Source organism: Diaphorina citri, unplaced genomic scaffold, assembly GCF_000475195.1.
Source record: "Diaphorina citri unplaced genomic scaffold, Diaci psyllid genome assembly version 1.1 scaffold3243, whole genome shotgun sequence".
Lineage (NCBI taxonomy): Eukaryota > Metazoa > Arthropoda > Insecta > Hemiptera > Psyllidae > Diaphorina > Diaphorina citri.
The window spans coordinates 4,083-20,910 of record NW_007380653.1 but is presented as its reverse complement, the minus strand read 5'-3'; the positions used below and the strand labels follow the sequence as shown (position 1 = coordinate 20,910).

The window sequence follows — 16,828 nt, the reverse complement described above, 5'->3', positions numbered from 1 at the left end:
CTTAGACGAGAATACACAACACAAAACATTTATGTCTTAGCCTTGGCACCACAGTCACTCTTTGCTAGTACATTTTTTACTTAATTAGAAGCCTTTGTATTTGGTCACGAACCAAAAGTTTTGAGCATTTTATATAAACCTATTTTTGGACTAGCAACTCAGTGACGGAGGATTCGAACCTTACCTAATGAAATAAAACATGAATAAACTATGTCTCCACTTGATCAATTTATTTTACGCGCGTCTGAAATATAGCGTCTGCGCATGTGATTTAATGAAGATATGCGCATGACAGATATGCCGAAATCTGTAGTAGCGCAACTAGTGTTGAATGCTATAATAAGAAGAAAGGCAGAACGTAAAAGGGCACAAGTGTGGACATAGCTATGAAAGTGCCATGTCTAAGACGCGATTTGTAGCGATTTTCTGCCACTAAGATTTAGGTAGGTACTTATTATACAATCGTTTTGCTACAGACCATGTCTAAGACGCGATTTGTAGCGATTTTCTGCCACTAAGATTTAGGTAGGTACTTAATACACAGTCATTTTGCTACAGAAAAAAATACAGCCGCTATAACTACAGTCCATTTTCATACTATAATCACAGATAGGAAATTTGACAGTCAATAGTCTCAGAACTTTGTCGCAGAAGCACTAGTAGAAATCGCGACTAGACGTATCTTAACAGGGAGAGAGGGCATATTTTTTAGCTAAATCCCCTTTAGGGATGATTTTTATTTCAGGATGAGCAAATGGAAAAGAGTTCACAATTGAAAAGCCGAATCGAGAACCAGGAATTGATTTCGCCTCGACTTGGATTCAAAATCTAACCAGACACCAAGTCAGGCATACGGAAACTTTGTTCTTCAACATGTTACAAGCTCCTCAGACTAGGCCCTTATTGGTCAATGCTTCCGCATGCCTGCCCCAGAGTACTCTATGAACTGCTTTCAAGAATTTAATTTCCCTAATTTTTTACCCTGATAATGAAGTCACTGTTTTGATTACCTAGTGAAAAATTTTACAAGTATACCTAACTTAGAAATTAATACTTTTATTTAGGAGGCCGATGGCGCGTGCGGGCTTAATTTAAAATTTGATATTAGAGTTTTAATACAAAAGTCGATAATGTTCAGACATATTTATGAAAATTCACTAATTGTCTACAATTCATCTAACTTATAAAGAAAATATAAATCTGCCTTTTTCCAATTACCTATTTGGGACTTGGTTCAATCTTTTGATTTGCACATTACACAAGTACCATTCATTCACTAACAGACATAATAATATTTCATTGATTTTTTTTTTTTTTTTTTTTTACCTAATATGCAATAATTGTAATACAGTAGGTAGATAAATTGATTTAGGTAATTGACACTAAAAACTAAATAAAGAATGAAAGGGGGACAACATATTGGCTAATATTATTGGTCAATATTTAAGAACCTAACTTACCCTCAAGTTTACAGTCTTATGTTTGCATTGGTTCATTTTTGGACGTTTCTTATGCATTTGCGTTTGGGCAGGAGCCCAAAGCAAATGGGACAATAGACCCGGGGGTTAGAGTACTTGAAATATAGAACAAATCTACCTAAGTAATGCATTTTATAGGCAGATAAAATTACTCGATTTCTTTAACTTTTTTTTTTATTCTGATTTTTTTTTTTTTTCAAACTATGTATCAATTTCTACATACAAGAGAAATATGGAGTGTTTGGATTGGGGGACTTAAAACAGGGAGAATACCAGCCTGAAATTTCCCTTAAAGAAATGGCAAATGTTGATTGCGAAGGGCATCCACTCGTAAATTTTTTGTAGCCAAAACCAAATGTCAGCCCAAAGCAATCGCCCCAGGGCTGATTGAGAGGCTGACAAAACACCGAAAGGGCGAAGGAAAAGAAGATCAGAAGTATGAAACTATAAACATTTACTTAAATAGAGTGAAATACAAAGTTTACCGGTTATTATTGACGAAAAATCATACCTATTACCTAACGTAGAGAAAAGACTAGCGTTTTCCAAACCATTTCCCAGTTTTCCAAGTCACTTTACTTTGCCGTCAAAGTTGTACCTACCCCCTAGGAGTCTGAATAATGGATGAAGAAAATCGAAGTCCAAATCAAGTCATTAGTTCCATTTGGACTTAATACATTAACAAATTGGTCCTTGATAAGGACTTTGCGTACAAGGACTTCATATACAATCTTTGCTTTCGGACTTTGATAAGGAATGTATTTGTAACGGGTCTTCCTTGCCTTTTGATTTGACCCACTCTTTATTTTTACCCATTTCTTTAAATCATAGAATAGGAAAGAAATGTTTTTCGATCTCATTTTGACAACAGAGTTTGGAAAACGCCCAGTCTAGAAAATCTAGAAATACAATATAAGGGACATTATATTTAGGTACATTAACGTAGCAGTCATGGGGTACTTAAGAGCAAAGAATCACATCGAAATTACGAACAGAACAAATCTCACAAGCGAGACTTTTCCGTCAACGTGTAAGAAAAAAAAAAAAACAAGAGTTCCGTAATCTTTTACTCTCATTCCGCATATTGTAAATGCGTAATTTTCTCATTTGTGAAATGCGTTCTTTTCACATATTTATAGGTGGAAAATATTGTGTGAAGGCAAATGTCTAATCTTAATTTGCGCGGATAATAAAAGAACTCTTTTGACTCGATACAATCGGCCTTTGTTTGTTGGGTGGCTATTTCTTACCACCATTCTTGTATATTGCATATTTTTCCAACTGAAAAGGTAGGATTATTAAACCTACTTATAAGTAAAGATACCTTGCAATTTTATTCCCCTTGAACTTGCTTTCAGACTCAAAACTCTACCTTCTTATAAGTATGTAGGTATCTACAGTTTCATTGGCAAGAACAGCTATGGTCGAGACTACAGTCCATTTCAATCTGACAATATCATCCCAAAATAATCCGAAACAATTTCTCACCTGTGAAACATGTTTCGACTTACTTTCCGTTCAGAAACATGTTTCACTTTCGGTTCTGAAACATGTTTTACTTTCCGTATTGAAACATGTTTCACTTTCCGTTTTGAAACATGTTTCACTTTCCGTTCTGAAACATGCGAGCGTACGTCATCTTCTCCAGGTTCAAGTGATGTCTCATCTGTTTCCTCACAAAGGCAATCTCCTTAAGGATTTGCTGATCGTTGGGTAAGAGGTCCAGGGCCTGCTCGTAATCCTGGAGTCCTTGCTCGAAATTGTTCATGGACACCTGGGCACGACCGCGCCTGAACAGGGCTTTCACGTTGTTGGGCTCCATCAACAGGATCTGAAAGGGAGAAATGAGTTTTAAGGTGTGGCCACTTATAGTCGACCGGCCGTCGCGTCGATCGATATCGACTGAACCGGCCACACTGCCTCGATAACATATTTTCTCATCGTCGACCGATGTCGATAGACGGTCGGTCGACTATGTTTAGATTTGGACTCACCTTTATAAGGAGGAAAATTCAGGTTTTGAGCTAACGGAATGAGTTTTCAATTCTACGATTGATTGACGATTCTGTAGCTTTGTGAAGGAAAAAAAAACTTCTTGCAATGATTTCGCTCCAAGTTACATAACACAACTGAGGAACTGTTGGCAAACGGTAAGACAGCGCGAAAACCCCGTACATTTTGCCAACCACCAAAATATAACTTAAGGCCAACAATCACCCAACCTAAAATTTTGTTAAGGAACTAGGCATTGGTATAAGTAGGGCCATCAGCTATAATAAACGCCCTATGTCACTGCGACCTGGTTAGATCTTTTGTGACTGTTAGGGAACTTACATCATCACAAAGATTGATGGCTCGCTTGTACGCCTTGAATTTCAACTGAACTGCGGCCATATTCAGCAGTGCCGCAGTATAGTAGGAGCGGAAATGTTTCTGCTGCGTCTTCGACTGACTCTGGTTGTACCACTTGATGTACCGGACGGCCTTTTTGTACTTGCGCTGAGCATCGTGCATTCGATTGAGCTTGAAATACTCGTTGCCCGAGTTTTTGATCGTTCGAATTACGTCCTCCATTTGATTCAACTGCAAACAAAACGACTTAAACATTATAATGGTAGTTATTAGGAAACATTAAAAGGAACAAAGGGAGAACGGGCTCTAGTCTTGATTTTAAATCATTACATGAAAGTAAATTCAAAAATCAAATCAATAATAAACTGAATATTAAACAAATCAGCTCGGTACATAGGTAGGACTAGGTACTGATTTTCTTTAACCACGATCGAATAAACTACGGGCTAAAAAATTCCCGGAGGGACGGGCCCAGCTTGTTTTGAAATCAACCAATCAGATTGCATAATTCGAGAGTTAAACTTAAACGGAGTTTTAACTCACTTTGTGGCTCCCGGCCTAGAGCCATCAACTTTAAAACAGGACCTTCCTATCGTATCGATGAGTCATCAGCATGACGTTCGACGTAATTTCAGCCTTGACGTCATCGTCATTTCAGAACATTTCCTCACACATGGGTCATATCACACGGCATATAATGGGTTAACCCAGCACCGGGGGAACTCATAATGCAATTACTGCGTAAGGCATTCATTACAAAGTATACCTTGTACTTAATAACAGTCAATACAAAATGGTCAGCACAGGAACAAAACCTCTTATCATTTCCTTTAACCCTTAAACTCCTATCATTTTTTTTTTTTCCAAAATTTACAGAGGGTCCAAAAAAACATTTCAATATCATAGTTATAACTTTCACAGTTATAGGTACTTAGGATTTTACTCATTTTTTTTATGCCAAGCTGTTAGCATAAAGGGACTTTTTTCCTTTTGAAGAGGTTTGATAGAGGGAACTGTAACTGCTAAGGTCTTATCGTCCCGAAATCGAAGAGAGAAGGAAGACAGGAAAAAGCCAGCCTTTCCATCAAGAACGAACATTATCCGTTCAGGATTCTTATCGTCCCGAAATCGAAGAGAGAAGGAAGACAGGAAAAAGCCAGCCTTTCCATCAAGAACGAACATTATCCGTTCAGGATAAAAATCCGCCCCGGGCAAGGATCGAGAGAAGGAAGGGAAGTGCTTGCCTGGCTCCCATATTTCTCTACGCCACTTTATACAAACCAATCTCAACGGCTTACAGAAAAGTAAACAAACATAAACGCTTTGGATTTTCCTCTACATTCCCTTGTTTACCTCCCCGGGCAGGAATCGAACCCGCGGCCTAGTGCAAAAGTGTGTAGGTAAGGAAGATTCGTTTGAAAAGCGACGAAACGTTAGCTAGAGGTATTAGAGTTAATGATTATGTCGCAGTTCCGGTATTTATGATAAGACTCTGATTACACCGGACTGCGTAGAGGTGATAAATTATAACATTGTTTATTACTAATACAGGGTTCATATGCCTGTAAGACGAGACGAGGTAGTCTGGTTCCGTAATCAACAGGAGATAAGTGGTCTCGGATTTTTCCATCCCATGACAATTATTTGCTATTAGCGCGGTCGTTTGCTGCTAGTAGGTCATTTTGGGTGCACGTCTGTTGTAGTTGTCCACAGGTTAACAGGTGGGCGTTAGTCTGGGCAGGGCATCACCACAGTCACAGAGGTCGTCGTCCACATAACCCCATCTCTTCAGGTTATACCTGCAGCGAGTCACTCCACTTCGCAACCGGTTCAGTGACCTCCAGGTTGAAAATGGCAAGTTTGCTCCGCGGGGGGAAGTTCTTCCTCTAAGTCGAGCAAAGGGTTTGGTACCTGCTGACTCCAGAGTTCTCGTTTCCTTTCTTCCGGTGGAACTTCTAGTTGTCTAGTGTGTTGGAGGAAACTTCGTCTCGGTTTCAGTCTAGGACGTGGTGCAATATATGACCATGGAGTGGATGACGATCACTGAGCTGCTTCTGTTTTTCTGCCTCTGCTGAAACAGTCCTCCTGATATCGGGTGGTGCTATTCCTGCGATAGAGTAAATTTTATCAACAGGAGTGGTTTTGAGTAGGCCTGTGACAGTTCGGCCCGCTTCATTCAAGGCGACATCCACTTCCTTCGCGTGTGCTGAGGACTTCCAGACTGGGGCTGCGTACTCAGCCGCCGAGAAGCTTAGGGCGATTGCAGAACGGCCCTGACTTGGAGAAAATACGAGATGCCGCACCCTATTAATGTACCTGTACCTCATAAAAACAAACAAATACGTAGTATTTGTAGGTACTACTTATGGGTTAAAGTCAATCAACTGCCCAAAGTGTGAATGCCGCTTAAGATAGGATATAGTAAGATAGAAAAGACAACAAAATAAAAGTTACTGGGTAGCTCCGGTAACATAGGTTGACTGCGGTTCAGGACGAGCCAGGCTCGAGCTAGAGACTGGCTCGAGCTAGAGACCATCACCCCGGTGTATAGCAGATACCAAAAGACATCTTTTCTTTATTCTGCTATCGCCATTCGGTACTTTAAACATAGGTACAACAACATAGGTACTTTAAATCAAGGCAAGATTGAAATCATCTTGTAGAATGAGCCCTATCCATGTATCTAGAACGATAAACTGGTTATCTATAGGTAATAATAATGAGTTAGTCATGAGAACCTGTTCCCACGTGGATTACCACACCCTTGGATTCAACCCAAAAAAAAAAAAAAAAAAAAAAAAAAAAAAAACATCCAATTGGTCAAGTCCTGAACTATTTTATGTTAGGTAATTAAATAATTTTTCTCATAAATATGTATTAATAGAGGTACTTATATGCAGAACTCAAATAACTCATTAAATACCTACGAACATGTGTGCATAAATGGCAGCACATTCCCCCTTGGGCACAAATTTGAAATAACATGAAGGTGATTCAAAGTAAACAAAAAACTAACAAACAGACTACCTATGTTTACCTGGCATCAGTCTTTTTTTTTTAATAAATTCAAAGTCTCAACTTAATTTCACGAATAGTAGGAAATTTACCTGTACAGTTTCTGGATTTGATTTCCAGTCTTCAGGGAAAGGTGGGTATACATCTTGAGATCCATCATTTTCCGCCACCCCCCAATCCTCATTGAGGGACAGCTGCCCACTGTTGGTTATTGTACATGTCTGAAAATAATGCAATGAACAAAAAAACACAATCAATACCTACTAAACCACTTCCAAGGTAAAAATGGAAAGGATAAAAAAAGATGAGTGTTTTATTGTTTTATCACCGTTTTTATTTTGTAGCCATAAAACAACTGCTACATTAGACTCATGTGGTCTGTTTCATAGCATGCCCATCCTGTAGTATGCCTTTCATCAGATGGGCAAGAAGAAACACAATACTGCATATTTAGGTGCTGAGTCAACACATCATCAGATGGGCAAGAAGAAACACAATACTGCATATTTAGGTGCTGAGTCAACACGAGAACACCAGAAAGTGACCTGTTGAAATATTCACAATAAAAAAAAACAAGTACAAATTTTTGTTGATGGTGGGATTCAAACCCGGGACAATGTAACACTAGAAATTTCAAAGGCCAAAATTATTATTGTGAACAACAATCTAAGTCAACACAAGAACACCAGAAAGTGACCTGTTGAAATATTTGCAATAAAAAAAACGAGTACAAATTTTTGTTGATGGTGGGATTCAAACCCGGGACAATGTAACACTAGAAATTTCAAAGGGCAAAATTATTATTGTTACCAGCAATCTCTACTATTCAACCTTGAAACAATATATTGCTTATTCTATGTCATAAAACAAAGATAAGTACCTAATCATTTGTACTCACCACTAAGGGTTTGTCATTTTCAGCTTCAACATAACTAACTTCTCTTGCCACACCAAATCCTTGCCGCACACATCCAAACACAACATTTTTACCGTCTAAATGTGGACATGGTGCTAATGTGATGAAAAATTGAGAGTTATTTGTGTTTGGATGTCCTGTGTTGGCCAAACTCAATTGACCTTCAAACTTATGCTGAAACAAAATATGGTTAGGTTCATTTAGGTATGCCAATCCCAGCCGAGGTATGGAATTTTATCCTCATATAATTTGAGAGTTTGACCACAATAATAGTAGCAATCCCAGCCGAGGTATGGAATTTTATCCTCATATAATTTGAGAGTTTGACCACAATAATAGTAGTAGCCTACTGCTGGAGTAAAGGGACTTTTCAGTCCTATGCGAGCAGTATAAATAAGCACTATTATTTATTATTTTTTTTATTATTATATTTCAGCAAACACTGAGAAATTACCTTCAACTTGAAGTTTTCATCTTCAAAACAAGGTCCGTATATGCTTTCTCCTCCCGTCCCATTAAAGTTGGTGATGTCACCTCCCTGTATCATAAACTGAGGAATAATCCTGTGAAAATACTGAGAAATTACCTTCAACTTGAAGTTTTCATCTTCAAAACAAGGTCCGTATATGCTTTCTCCTCCCGTCCCATTAAAGTTGGTGATATCACCTCCCTGTATCATAAACTGAGGAATAATCCTGTGAAAACGGCTACCAGTGAAATGAAGTGCCTTGCCCAGCTTTCCTTTTCCATATTCCCCTGTACATAAAGCTCTGAAGTTCTCTGCTGTTTTTGGTACTATGTGTTTGAAAAGCTCAATTACCATTCGGCCAACTGTAAAAGAAAATGCATTTGTGAATAAAAAGTAGAATCAGAGTAAATTAATTTTCTCTTGCACTCAGAGTTGATCTTAATGGGACTTTTTTTCTGAACTTTCCAGTTCACTGTAGGTATCCCATTTTCATTTATTTTTATTCTTTTTTTTACTTAGGTAAGTACCTACTAGTAGGTAGGTACTACAATGTTTTCTTGTAAGTACCCAGTATTTAGATGTAAAAGTAATTATTTAAACATTATGACTGTAAAACCTTTAATCACAAATTGATAAGGCTTGTGTACATACATACTTGAGTGTTTATTACTTACCTTTCTCTTCACCAATTGATACATCTAAGAATACAATGTAATTTCCTTCTTTGCATATAGACTTGTCCATTTTGTCTTCCTGGGGCTCATTTTGGTCAAGCTTATCATTTTACAAGCCAAAGAACAAATACAGAGAAGGCGAGTGGAAAGTTTGTTGTGTAATTCCTGTAGAGCTGCAGGAATGTAATCATGTCAGTGCATTACAATGTAGCACTTGAGTGATAACAACTAGAATGCACTGGTGACATGGGACAGAGGCACATTAGACACAGTTTGAAAGTTCAAAACACGTCTATTATTCACTCTGAAGAAAGATTGAAAGAATGAACACCGGTTACACCGGGGATTTTTCTTCATGAGAAGAAGATGACAGATAACTGGAATTTAGAATAAATGGAAATTATTTACTTAAATTCTCTTGACTTTTAGCAAATCCCCAGAGATAGGTAAGATAGTTTTGTAAACAACTGAGTGAACTCAGAGGCACATTAGACACAGTTTGAAAGTTCAAAACACGTCTATTATTCACTCTGAAGAAAGATTGAAAGAATGAACACCGGTTACACTTACACCGGGGATTTTTCTTCATGGGAAGAAGATGACAGATAACTGGAATTTAGAATAAATGGAAATTATTTACTTAAATTCTCTTGACTTTTAGCAAATACCCAGAGATAGGTAAGATAGTTTTGTAAACAACTGAGTGAACTGAGAAGAGAACTGCGGTGTTTTTGCTGCTTCTGTACTTTCGCCTTTTTGTACTTTACAATGTTGTCTTTTCGCAACTTGGGTTCTCAACCACCCGATATGCACCCGATCGTCATATTATCATAAAGTATAATAATTTCGTTTGAAATGAGAATTATTGTTACTGGTAAAGTTCTTTAAATTTTGATAGATCAAGTTTATTGATGAAACCTGACAAAATTTAATTAACTTTAAATATCTGCTTTAAATTTCAAATATTTATTTTTTTAGTTTGAGAATATATTTCAAATATTATTTTTTAGTAAGGTGTGGACGAGGCTATAGATGTATAGATGAAAATGTTCACGTGGCAACACTGTATAAAGAAATTCACGGAGGTTAGTGCACTGTGGACAAGTGTCATGTGCAAGAAATTGAGCCCCAAAAACTAACTAAGCCCCAAAAACTAACTGAGGTACCTACTTAAATACTTACTTTCCGTATCCTCTCTCAAGTCTCAAGCGAGATGACAGATAACTGGAATTTAGAATAAATGGAAATTATTTACTTAAATTCTCTTGACTTTTAGCAAATACCCAGAGATAGGTAAGATAGTTTTGTAAACAACTGAGTGAACTGAGAACTGCGGTGTTTTTGCTGCTTCTGTACTTTCGCCTTTTTGTACTTTACAATGTTGTCTTTTCGCAACTTGGGTTCTCAACCACCCGATCGTCCTATTATCATAAAGTATAATTTCGTTTGAAATGAGAATTATTGTTACTGGTAAAGTTATTTAAATTTTGATAGATCAAGTTTACTGATGAAACCGACAAAATTTAATTAACTTTAAATATCTGCTTTAAATTTCGAATATTTATTTTTTAGTTTGAGAATATATTTCAAATATTTTTTTTAGTAAGGTGTGGACGAGGCTATAGATGTAAATGTTCACGTGGCAACACTGTATAAAGAAATTCACGGAGGCTAGTGAACTGTGGACAAGTGTCATGTGCAAGAAATTGATTATTGAGCCCAAAAAAACTAACTAAATGAGGTAGGTACTTGAATACCTAGAATAGGTAGATTTGATGGATTTTAGCCTAAAATTCCTAGAACTCATTTGTGATTAAGGCTGGAGTACACCACCTCACGTTAAAAGCGTTGGTTACCCCAGCCTCCGAGTAGGCTCAGCCGATCACACTCTAATTGAAATGGCTTCACTTTTCACAACTCTCTGACTATATCCACTCCTCGCATCCTCCGTGACAATTTTTTAGGTTAGCTCCTTGTTTTCATTTTTCAAAAGTTGAAAAGTTTACAAAATAGGAAAATCAAGAAACACCTCAAGAGTCAAGACCAACCCTGGGAAATTTGAGTTTTCTCCCTGGATTTTCCCAGTTTTCCACTAACTTTTCCGCCCTAGAAGTTCAAATACAAAGAGTATGCAATGTGTGCCAAAATGGCATTTCAGCACCAGGCTGGCACAGCCATGGAGTGTCTCAGTGTAAGTAGAGAATTTAAATTTAGTCATTTATAGCATGATAGTCATTCATCTGGGAACATTCAAAGGGTGTGAGCTTTTTGGGATGTTTTAGCATAGCAGCATTAGCAGGAAACAGTTATACTTATGTATCAAGCAGGAAAAAAATATTTGTACCAGTGGCGTAGCGTGGTCTAAATTCAAGTGTAGGGCCTTGTAGGGCTCATGCACAGGTCTACCAAGTCCCATCACAGTAGGTACATGCCATTAATATTTATGGGCATTAGAGTGAACTTTTGAGTTGTATGGCCGCCATACACGCCATACATACACGCTACGCCACTGATTTGTACATACTTGCTTTCTGCTCAAGAAGCTCACAGTTATTATACCTACTATTTTAGCAAGATATTTCTACATAGTACTTAGTACCCTAGTAGGTAGATATAATAGATATCAGTTACATCTGATTAAATGAGTTTTTCACTCAGCATCTGAATGGGGGATTATCCACAGTGTCTCCTCATACATGTAACATATTCCTTCATGTTTTTAAAGAAAGGTTTTGTGCAATATAAGCCATAGATAGGTATTCTATAGGTAAATGCTCGAAAAGCGTATAAATATTTATTTCATCTGTGACAGTGAACACATTTCGACTTTGCCAGTGACAGCATATCCCACGTCATATTTCGGTGACGTTCACAATGTATTTTCTTCACAGTGCCTTGGCGACGGCGCATACGGGCAATATTGATCTCTTCTCTCTGGTCGGTGCTGCAAAAACTTGTATTCCGACTCCGATACTTTCCGCCGCGAATGAGATTTTGCTGTTGTTTTATTGTGGCACTTTTTTATCCCCCTCCCAAAAAAGGGATAAAAAATCGTGGGATTTTTTTCTCCTCCGGTTTGAAATTTGGGGAGGAAAAATTCCTTAGTTCAGAACTTTATCTTGTATGATATGGATCAGGAATAGGTAAATGTTAGTACCCTTGCCAGACCCCCAATACATAATGTTTAATTTATTCATTTTACTTATCTCCATCTCTATAGCTACATCCTTATTCTTGTGTAAAATTTCCCTGCAGTGCCAATCTCTTGGCACATTAATAAAGTATGACTAGAGTTAAGTGAGAGTGTTTGTTCATCATCTAAGTGTACCTTCTCTGTTTTCACAGATTCCCATCACCTTGCACAAAGAGGACAGCATGGCTCCCGATGGACCAAGTTATTTTTTATTATTTTATACCTCCATTTTTCACTACAAACTTATCTTTTCTCAGATTATACAGCCTACTATCCAAATAGTACTGCAGTAGGTATATGTAGGTCTGTATAGTATAGAGCTGTCATTTAACCGGATTCGGATAAAATCCTGTTTTAAAATCCGGATATCTGAAAATCGATATCCGATCATAAATCGGATAATATTCGGTTTGATAAATTCACACCAGATTTTTTTCAGATTGAGTTCTACTAGAAGAGCTCTATATTTCGGTTTGTTTTCCGTTTTTCCTCCATAAGAAAAAAAAAAAACTCTTGGAATGAAATAAATAATAATAATGAAAAAAACTCCAATCTCGAAAAGCCTCCCGATGGAAGGCGGGTACTAAAATGTGGATTCAAAATAGGAGGGGGCATAGATCAAGATTACAAGAAAAGTCCACAGGGGTATACAGATAATGTGAGTAACTTTATGCCAGGTTGGCTTGTAGTCATTATTGCTTGGAAATATACCTAGCTCTTATGATGTTCATTGGAAAATGAATATCTAATCTCCCGATGGAAGGCGGGTACTAAAATGTGGATTCAAAATAGGAGGGGGCATAGATCAAGATTACAAGAAAAGTCCACAGGGGTATACGGATAATGTGAGTAACTTTATGCCAGGTTGGCTTGTAGTTGTTATTGCTTGGAAATGTACCTAGTTCTTATGATGTTCATTGGAAAATGAATACCTAATAGTAGACTTTTTTTTTAACAGTGATAGGCAGTAACATGTTTGTTTCAAGGGACTATCACTGTCTTTTGCTAAGCTAAGCTGTGTCAAAGTTAAGCCTAAACATGATGTTGAAAAAAAAATATCAAGTTTTTGTTCCAGTCAGATAAGTATTTATCAACTGCTTCTCGACTTGTTTTACTTACTTCAATTGATTACTTTTTTGCAGGGCATTTATGTGACAGAAGTTTACGATGAAAGTCCTGCTTCTAAATCTGGACTTAGGATGCATGATAAAATTCTACAGGTGAGACATAATCACATAATATCGGTATTGAAAAAATAAGGTATATTTACAGGCAGCCCAGCTGTACAAGTGTACAAAGACAACAGTTAGTTCTCACTATTTGGAATGGAATAGTGTTACTGCTGTACTTAGAAATTAGTTTTCAGTGCATACCTGTAGCATCATAGTTAACACTATCTTTTGTTGACACACTGTAGGTAATTGAAAAAAAAAAAGAAGTTATCTCTAGATAAAGAAGTAACTATACAAGAGTATACACATACAGTATACATTATACATAAATAAAGGGTGGAATCAATCAATATCCTTGTACTTATATCTCCTTTATGTTGTTTCAGTGCAATGGCTATGATTTTACCATGGTGACACACAAGAAGGCTGTTGACTATATTAAGAAACACCCTGTACTCAATCTTCTAGTAGCAAGGAAAGGTGTGACCTCTACTTAACCTTCTGAGTGGGTTTCTTAGCTTAATTTTCTCCTTCATGACACTGACTCCGAGTAACTCTTAAAGTTCAAAAACTACCTCAATCCCATGGTAGGTGAGTAAAGAGTGACTGAGTGAGTTGAAAAAAGAACCCTCAAGAAGAACTCTTTTTGAACTGTTCAGCCAATAAGTCTGCTCCTTACTCCTTATCCCTAAAGGGAAGTGAAGAGTGAGCTGTTTTCTTATAAGGAGTTGAAAAGTGAGATACATTTTTCAGGATCTGACTCATTGACTGAGCAGTTCACTCTTTACACATCTCGAATTCATGGTGACCTAGGAGCTCTATTTGTCTGCTGAGCAGAAGAATTGAGATACATAGCTACACTATGGTTGATCATTGATCAACATCACCACACGTTCATATTGTCCAATAGTAGCAAGGAAAGGTGTGACCTCTACTTAACCTTCTGAGTGGGTTTCTTAGCTTAATTTTCTCCTTCATGACACTGACTCCGAGTAACTTTGAAAGTTCAAAAACTACCTCAATCCCATGGTAGATGAGTAAAGAGTGACTGAGTGAGTGGAAAAAAGAACCCTAAAGAAGAACTCTTTTTGAACTGTTCAGCCAATAAGTCTGCTCCTTACTCCTTATCCCTAAAGGGAAGTGAAGCGTGAGCTGTTTTCTTATAAGGAGTTGAAAAGTGAGATACATTTTTTAGGATCTGACTCATTGACTGAGCAGTTCACTCTTTACACATCTCAAATTCATGGTGACCTAGGAGCTCTATTTGTCTGCTGAGCAGAAGAATTGAGATACATAGCTACACTATGGTTGATCATTGATCAACATCACCACACGTTCATATTGTCCAATAGTGTAGATTACTGTGGATGGTTCTCCCACATCTCTTTTTTACTTTCTATTACCCTTACGTATAGGGAACCTATACAAGGTAATGAGAAAGTATTGCAATCGGTCCAAATTTTCAAAATCGGGAAATGGGTGGAAATATCCGTTTTGGGGTCCCCTGATTCCAAAAAAGTGGTTTTTAGCCCATGGTCTGTACGTTACGTACGTACGTAACGTACGTACGTACGTACGTACGTACTACAGGTTTAAATGGGAAAAAGTAAATAGTTGTGAACAAAATATCTCAAGAACGGTTTATCGTAGAGAAATGAAATTTGGTATGCTATCCCGGCATGGTCCAAGGACGCGACTGTAACAATTTGGTAAAAATCGGATAATCACCCATCCACATATTAACCAAAGTAATTGTTGCTTAACCCTCATTTCATGGAAAATGTTGAAAAGGTTGTGAACAAAATATCTCAAGAACAGTTTGTCGTAAAGCAATGAAATTTGGTATGCTATCCCGGTATGGTACAAGGACGCGACTGTAACAATTTGGTAAAAATCAGATAGTCACCCATCCAGATATCAACCAAAGTAATTGTTACTTAACCCTCATTTCGGGGGAAATGTTGAAAAGGTTGGGAACAAAATATCTCAAGAACCGTTTGTCGTAAAGCGATGAAATTTGGTATGCTATCCCGATATGGTCCAAGGACGCGACTGTAACAATTTGGCAAAAATCGGATAATCACCCATCCAGATATTAACCAAAGCAATTGTTGCTTAACCCTCATTTCGTGGAAAATGTTGAAAAGGTTGTGAACAAAATATCTCAAGAACCGTTTGTCGTAAAGCGATGAAATTTGGTATGCTATCCCAGTATGGTCCAAGGACGCGACTGTAACAATTTGGCAAAAATCGGATAATCACCCATCCAGATATTAACCAAAGTAATTGTTACTTAACCCTCATTTCGTGGAAAATGTTGAAAAGGTTGTGAACAAAATATCTCAAGAACCGTTTGTCGTAAAGCGATGAAATTTGGTATGCTATCCCAGTATGGTCCAAGGACGCGACTGTAACAATTTGGCAAAAATCGGATAATCACCCATCCAGATATTAACCAAAGTAATTGTTACTTAACCCTCATTTCGTGGAAAATGTTGAAAAGGTTGTGAACAAAATATCTCAAGAACCGTTTGTCGTAAAGCGATGAAATTTGGTATGCTATCCCAGTATGGTCCAAGGACGCGACTGTAACAATTTGGCAAAAATCGGATAATCACCCATCCAGATATTAACCAAAGTAATTGTTACTTAACCCTCATTTCGTGGAAAATGTTGAAAAGGTTGTGAACAAAATATCTCAAGAACCGTTTGTCGTAAAGCGATGAAATTTGGTATGCTATCCCAGTATGGTCCAAGGACGCGACTGTAACAATTTGGCAAAAATCGGATAATCACCCATCCAGATATTAACCAAAGTAATTGTTACTTAACCCTCATTTCGTGGAAAATGTTGAAAAGGTTGTGAACAAAATATCTCAAGAACCGTTTGTCGTAAAGCGATGAAATTTGGTATGCTATCCCAGTATGGTCCAAGGACGCGACTGTAACAATTTGGCAAAAATCGGATAATCACCCATCCAGATATTAACCAAAGTAATTGTTACTTAACCCTCATTTCGTGGAAAATGTTGAAAAGGTTGTGAACAAAATATCTCAAGAACCGTTTGTCGTAAAGCGATGAAATTTGGTATGCTATCCCAGTATGGTCCAAGGACGCGACTGTAACAATTTGGCAAAAATCGGATAATCACCCATCCAGATATTAACCAAAGTAATTGTTACTTAACCCTCATTTCGTGGAAAATGTTGAAAAGGTTGTGAACAAAATATCTCAAGAACCGTTTGTCGTAAAGCGATGAAATTTGGTATGCTATCCCAGTATGGTCCAAGGACGCGACTGTAACAATTTGGCAAAAATCGGATAATCACCCATCCAGATATTAACCAAAGTAATTGTTACTTAACCCTCATTTCGTGGAAAATGTTGAAAAGGTTGTGAACAAAATATCTCAAGAACCGTTTGTCGTAAAGCGATGAAATTTGGTATGCTATCCCAGTATGGTCCAAGGACGCGACTGTAACAATTTGGCAAAAATCGGATAATCACCCATCCAGATATTAACCAAAGTAATTGTTACTTAACCCTCATTTCGTGGAA

At 37.5% G+C, this 16,828-nt stretch overlaps 2 protein-coding genes and 1 long non-coding RNA gene across 4 annotated transcripts; 2 read left to right on the top strand and 1 right to left on the bottom strand.

Annotated features, from left to right (window-relative positions):
* Positions 1-6: 6 nt before the first annotated feature.
* LOC113471904 lies at positions 7-2,204 on the top strand. Its single transcript, XR_003394428.1, has 2 exons — positions 7-443; positions 526-2,204. It is a non-coding gene; the product is annotated as an uncharacterized LOC113471904 (long non-coding RNA).
* LOC103520128 (peptidyl-prolyl cis-trans isomerase D) lies at positions 1,962-9,370 on the bottom strand. The gene is made up of 6 exons (XM_008485225.3): positions 8,905-9,370; positions 8,348-8,592; positions 7,744-7,935; positions 6,938-7,066; positions 3,813-4,061; positions 1,962-3,309 (listed from the first exon to the last, which is right to left on the bottom strand). Exons 1-6 carry the CDS (start codon positions 8,972-8,974, stop codon positions 3,082-3,084), a joined length of 1,113 nt encoding a protein of 370 aa, XP_008483447.1. The 5' UTR covers positions 8,975-9,370; the 3' UTR covers positions 1,962-3,081.
* A 1,521-nt stretch (positions 9,371-10,891) lies between these two features.
* On the top strand, positions 10,892-14,617 carry LOC103520127 (uncharacterized protein C45G9.7). 2 transcript variants are annotated; one of them, XM_017448418.2, is made up of 6 exons: positions 10,892-11,095; positions 12,250-12,282; positions 12,660-12,755; positions 13,240-13,317; positions 13,656-13,749; positions 14,192-14,617. In XM_017448418.2, the coding sequence occupies exons 1-6, from the start codon at positions 11,039-11,041 to the stop codon at positions 14,206-14,208; spliced, it is 375 nt and encodes a 124-aa protein (XP_017303907.1). In that variant the 5' UTR covers positions 10,892-11,038; the 3' UTR covers positions 14,209-14,617. The 2 variants fall into 2 exon arrangements, with proteins under 2 accessions (XP_017303907.1, XP_008483446.1); XM_008485224.3 differs by lacking the exon at positions 14,192-14,617 and having other exon boundaries at positions 10,894-11,095; positions 13,656-14,162.
* Positions 14,618-16,828: the final 2,211 nt, after the last annotated feature.

Coding starts and splice junctions, on each gene's coding strand:
- LOC103520128 (XM_008485225.3), bottom strand. CDS start 8,974: ATGGACAAGTCTATATGCAAAGAAGGAAATTACATTGTATTCTTAGAT. Junction 7,067..7,743: donor AAAATGACAAACCCTTAGTG/GTGAGTACAAAT, acceptor CATTATTTTCAG/ACATGTACAATAACCAACAG. Junction 4,062..6,937: donor CAAATCCAGAAACTGTACAG/GTAAATTTCCTA, acceptor TTTTGTTTGCAG/TTGAATCAAATGGAGGACGT.
- LOC103520127 (XM_017448418.2), top strand. CDS start 11,039: ATGTGTGCCAAAATGGCATTTCAGCACCAGGCTGGCACAGCCATGGAG. Junction 12,283..12,659: donor TGCACAAAGAGGACAGCATG/GCTCCCGATGGA, acceptor AATCTCGAAAAG/CCTCCCGATGGAAGGCGGGT. Junction 12,756..13,239: donor CACAGGGGTATACAGATAAT/GTGAGTAACTTT, acceptor ACTTTTTTGCAG/GGCATTTATGTGACAGAAGT.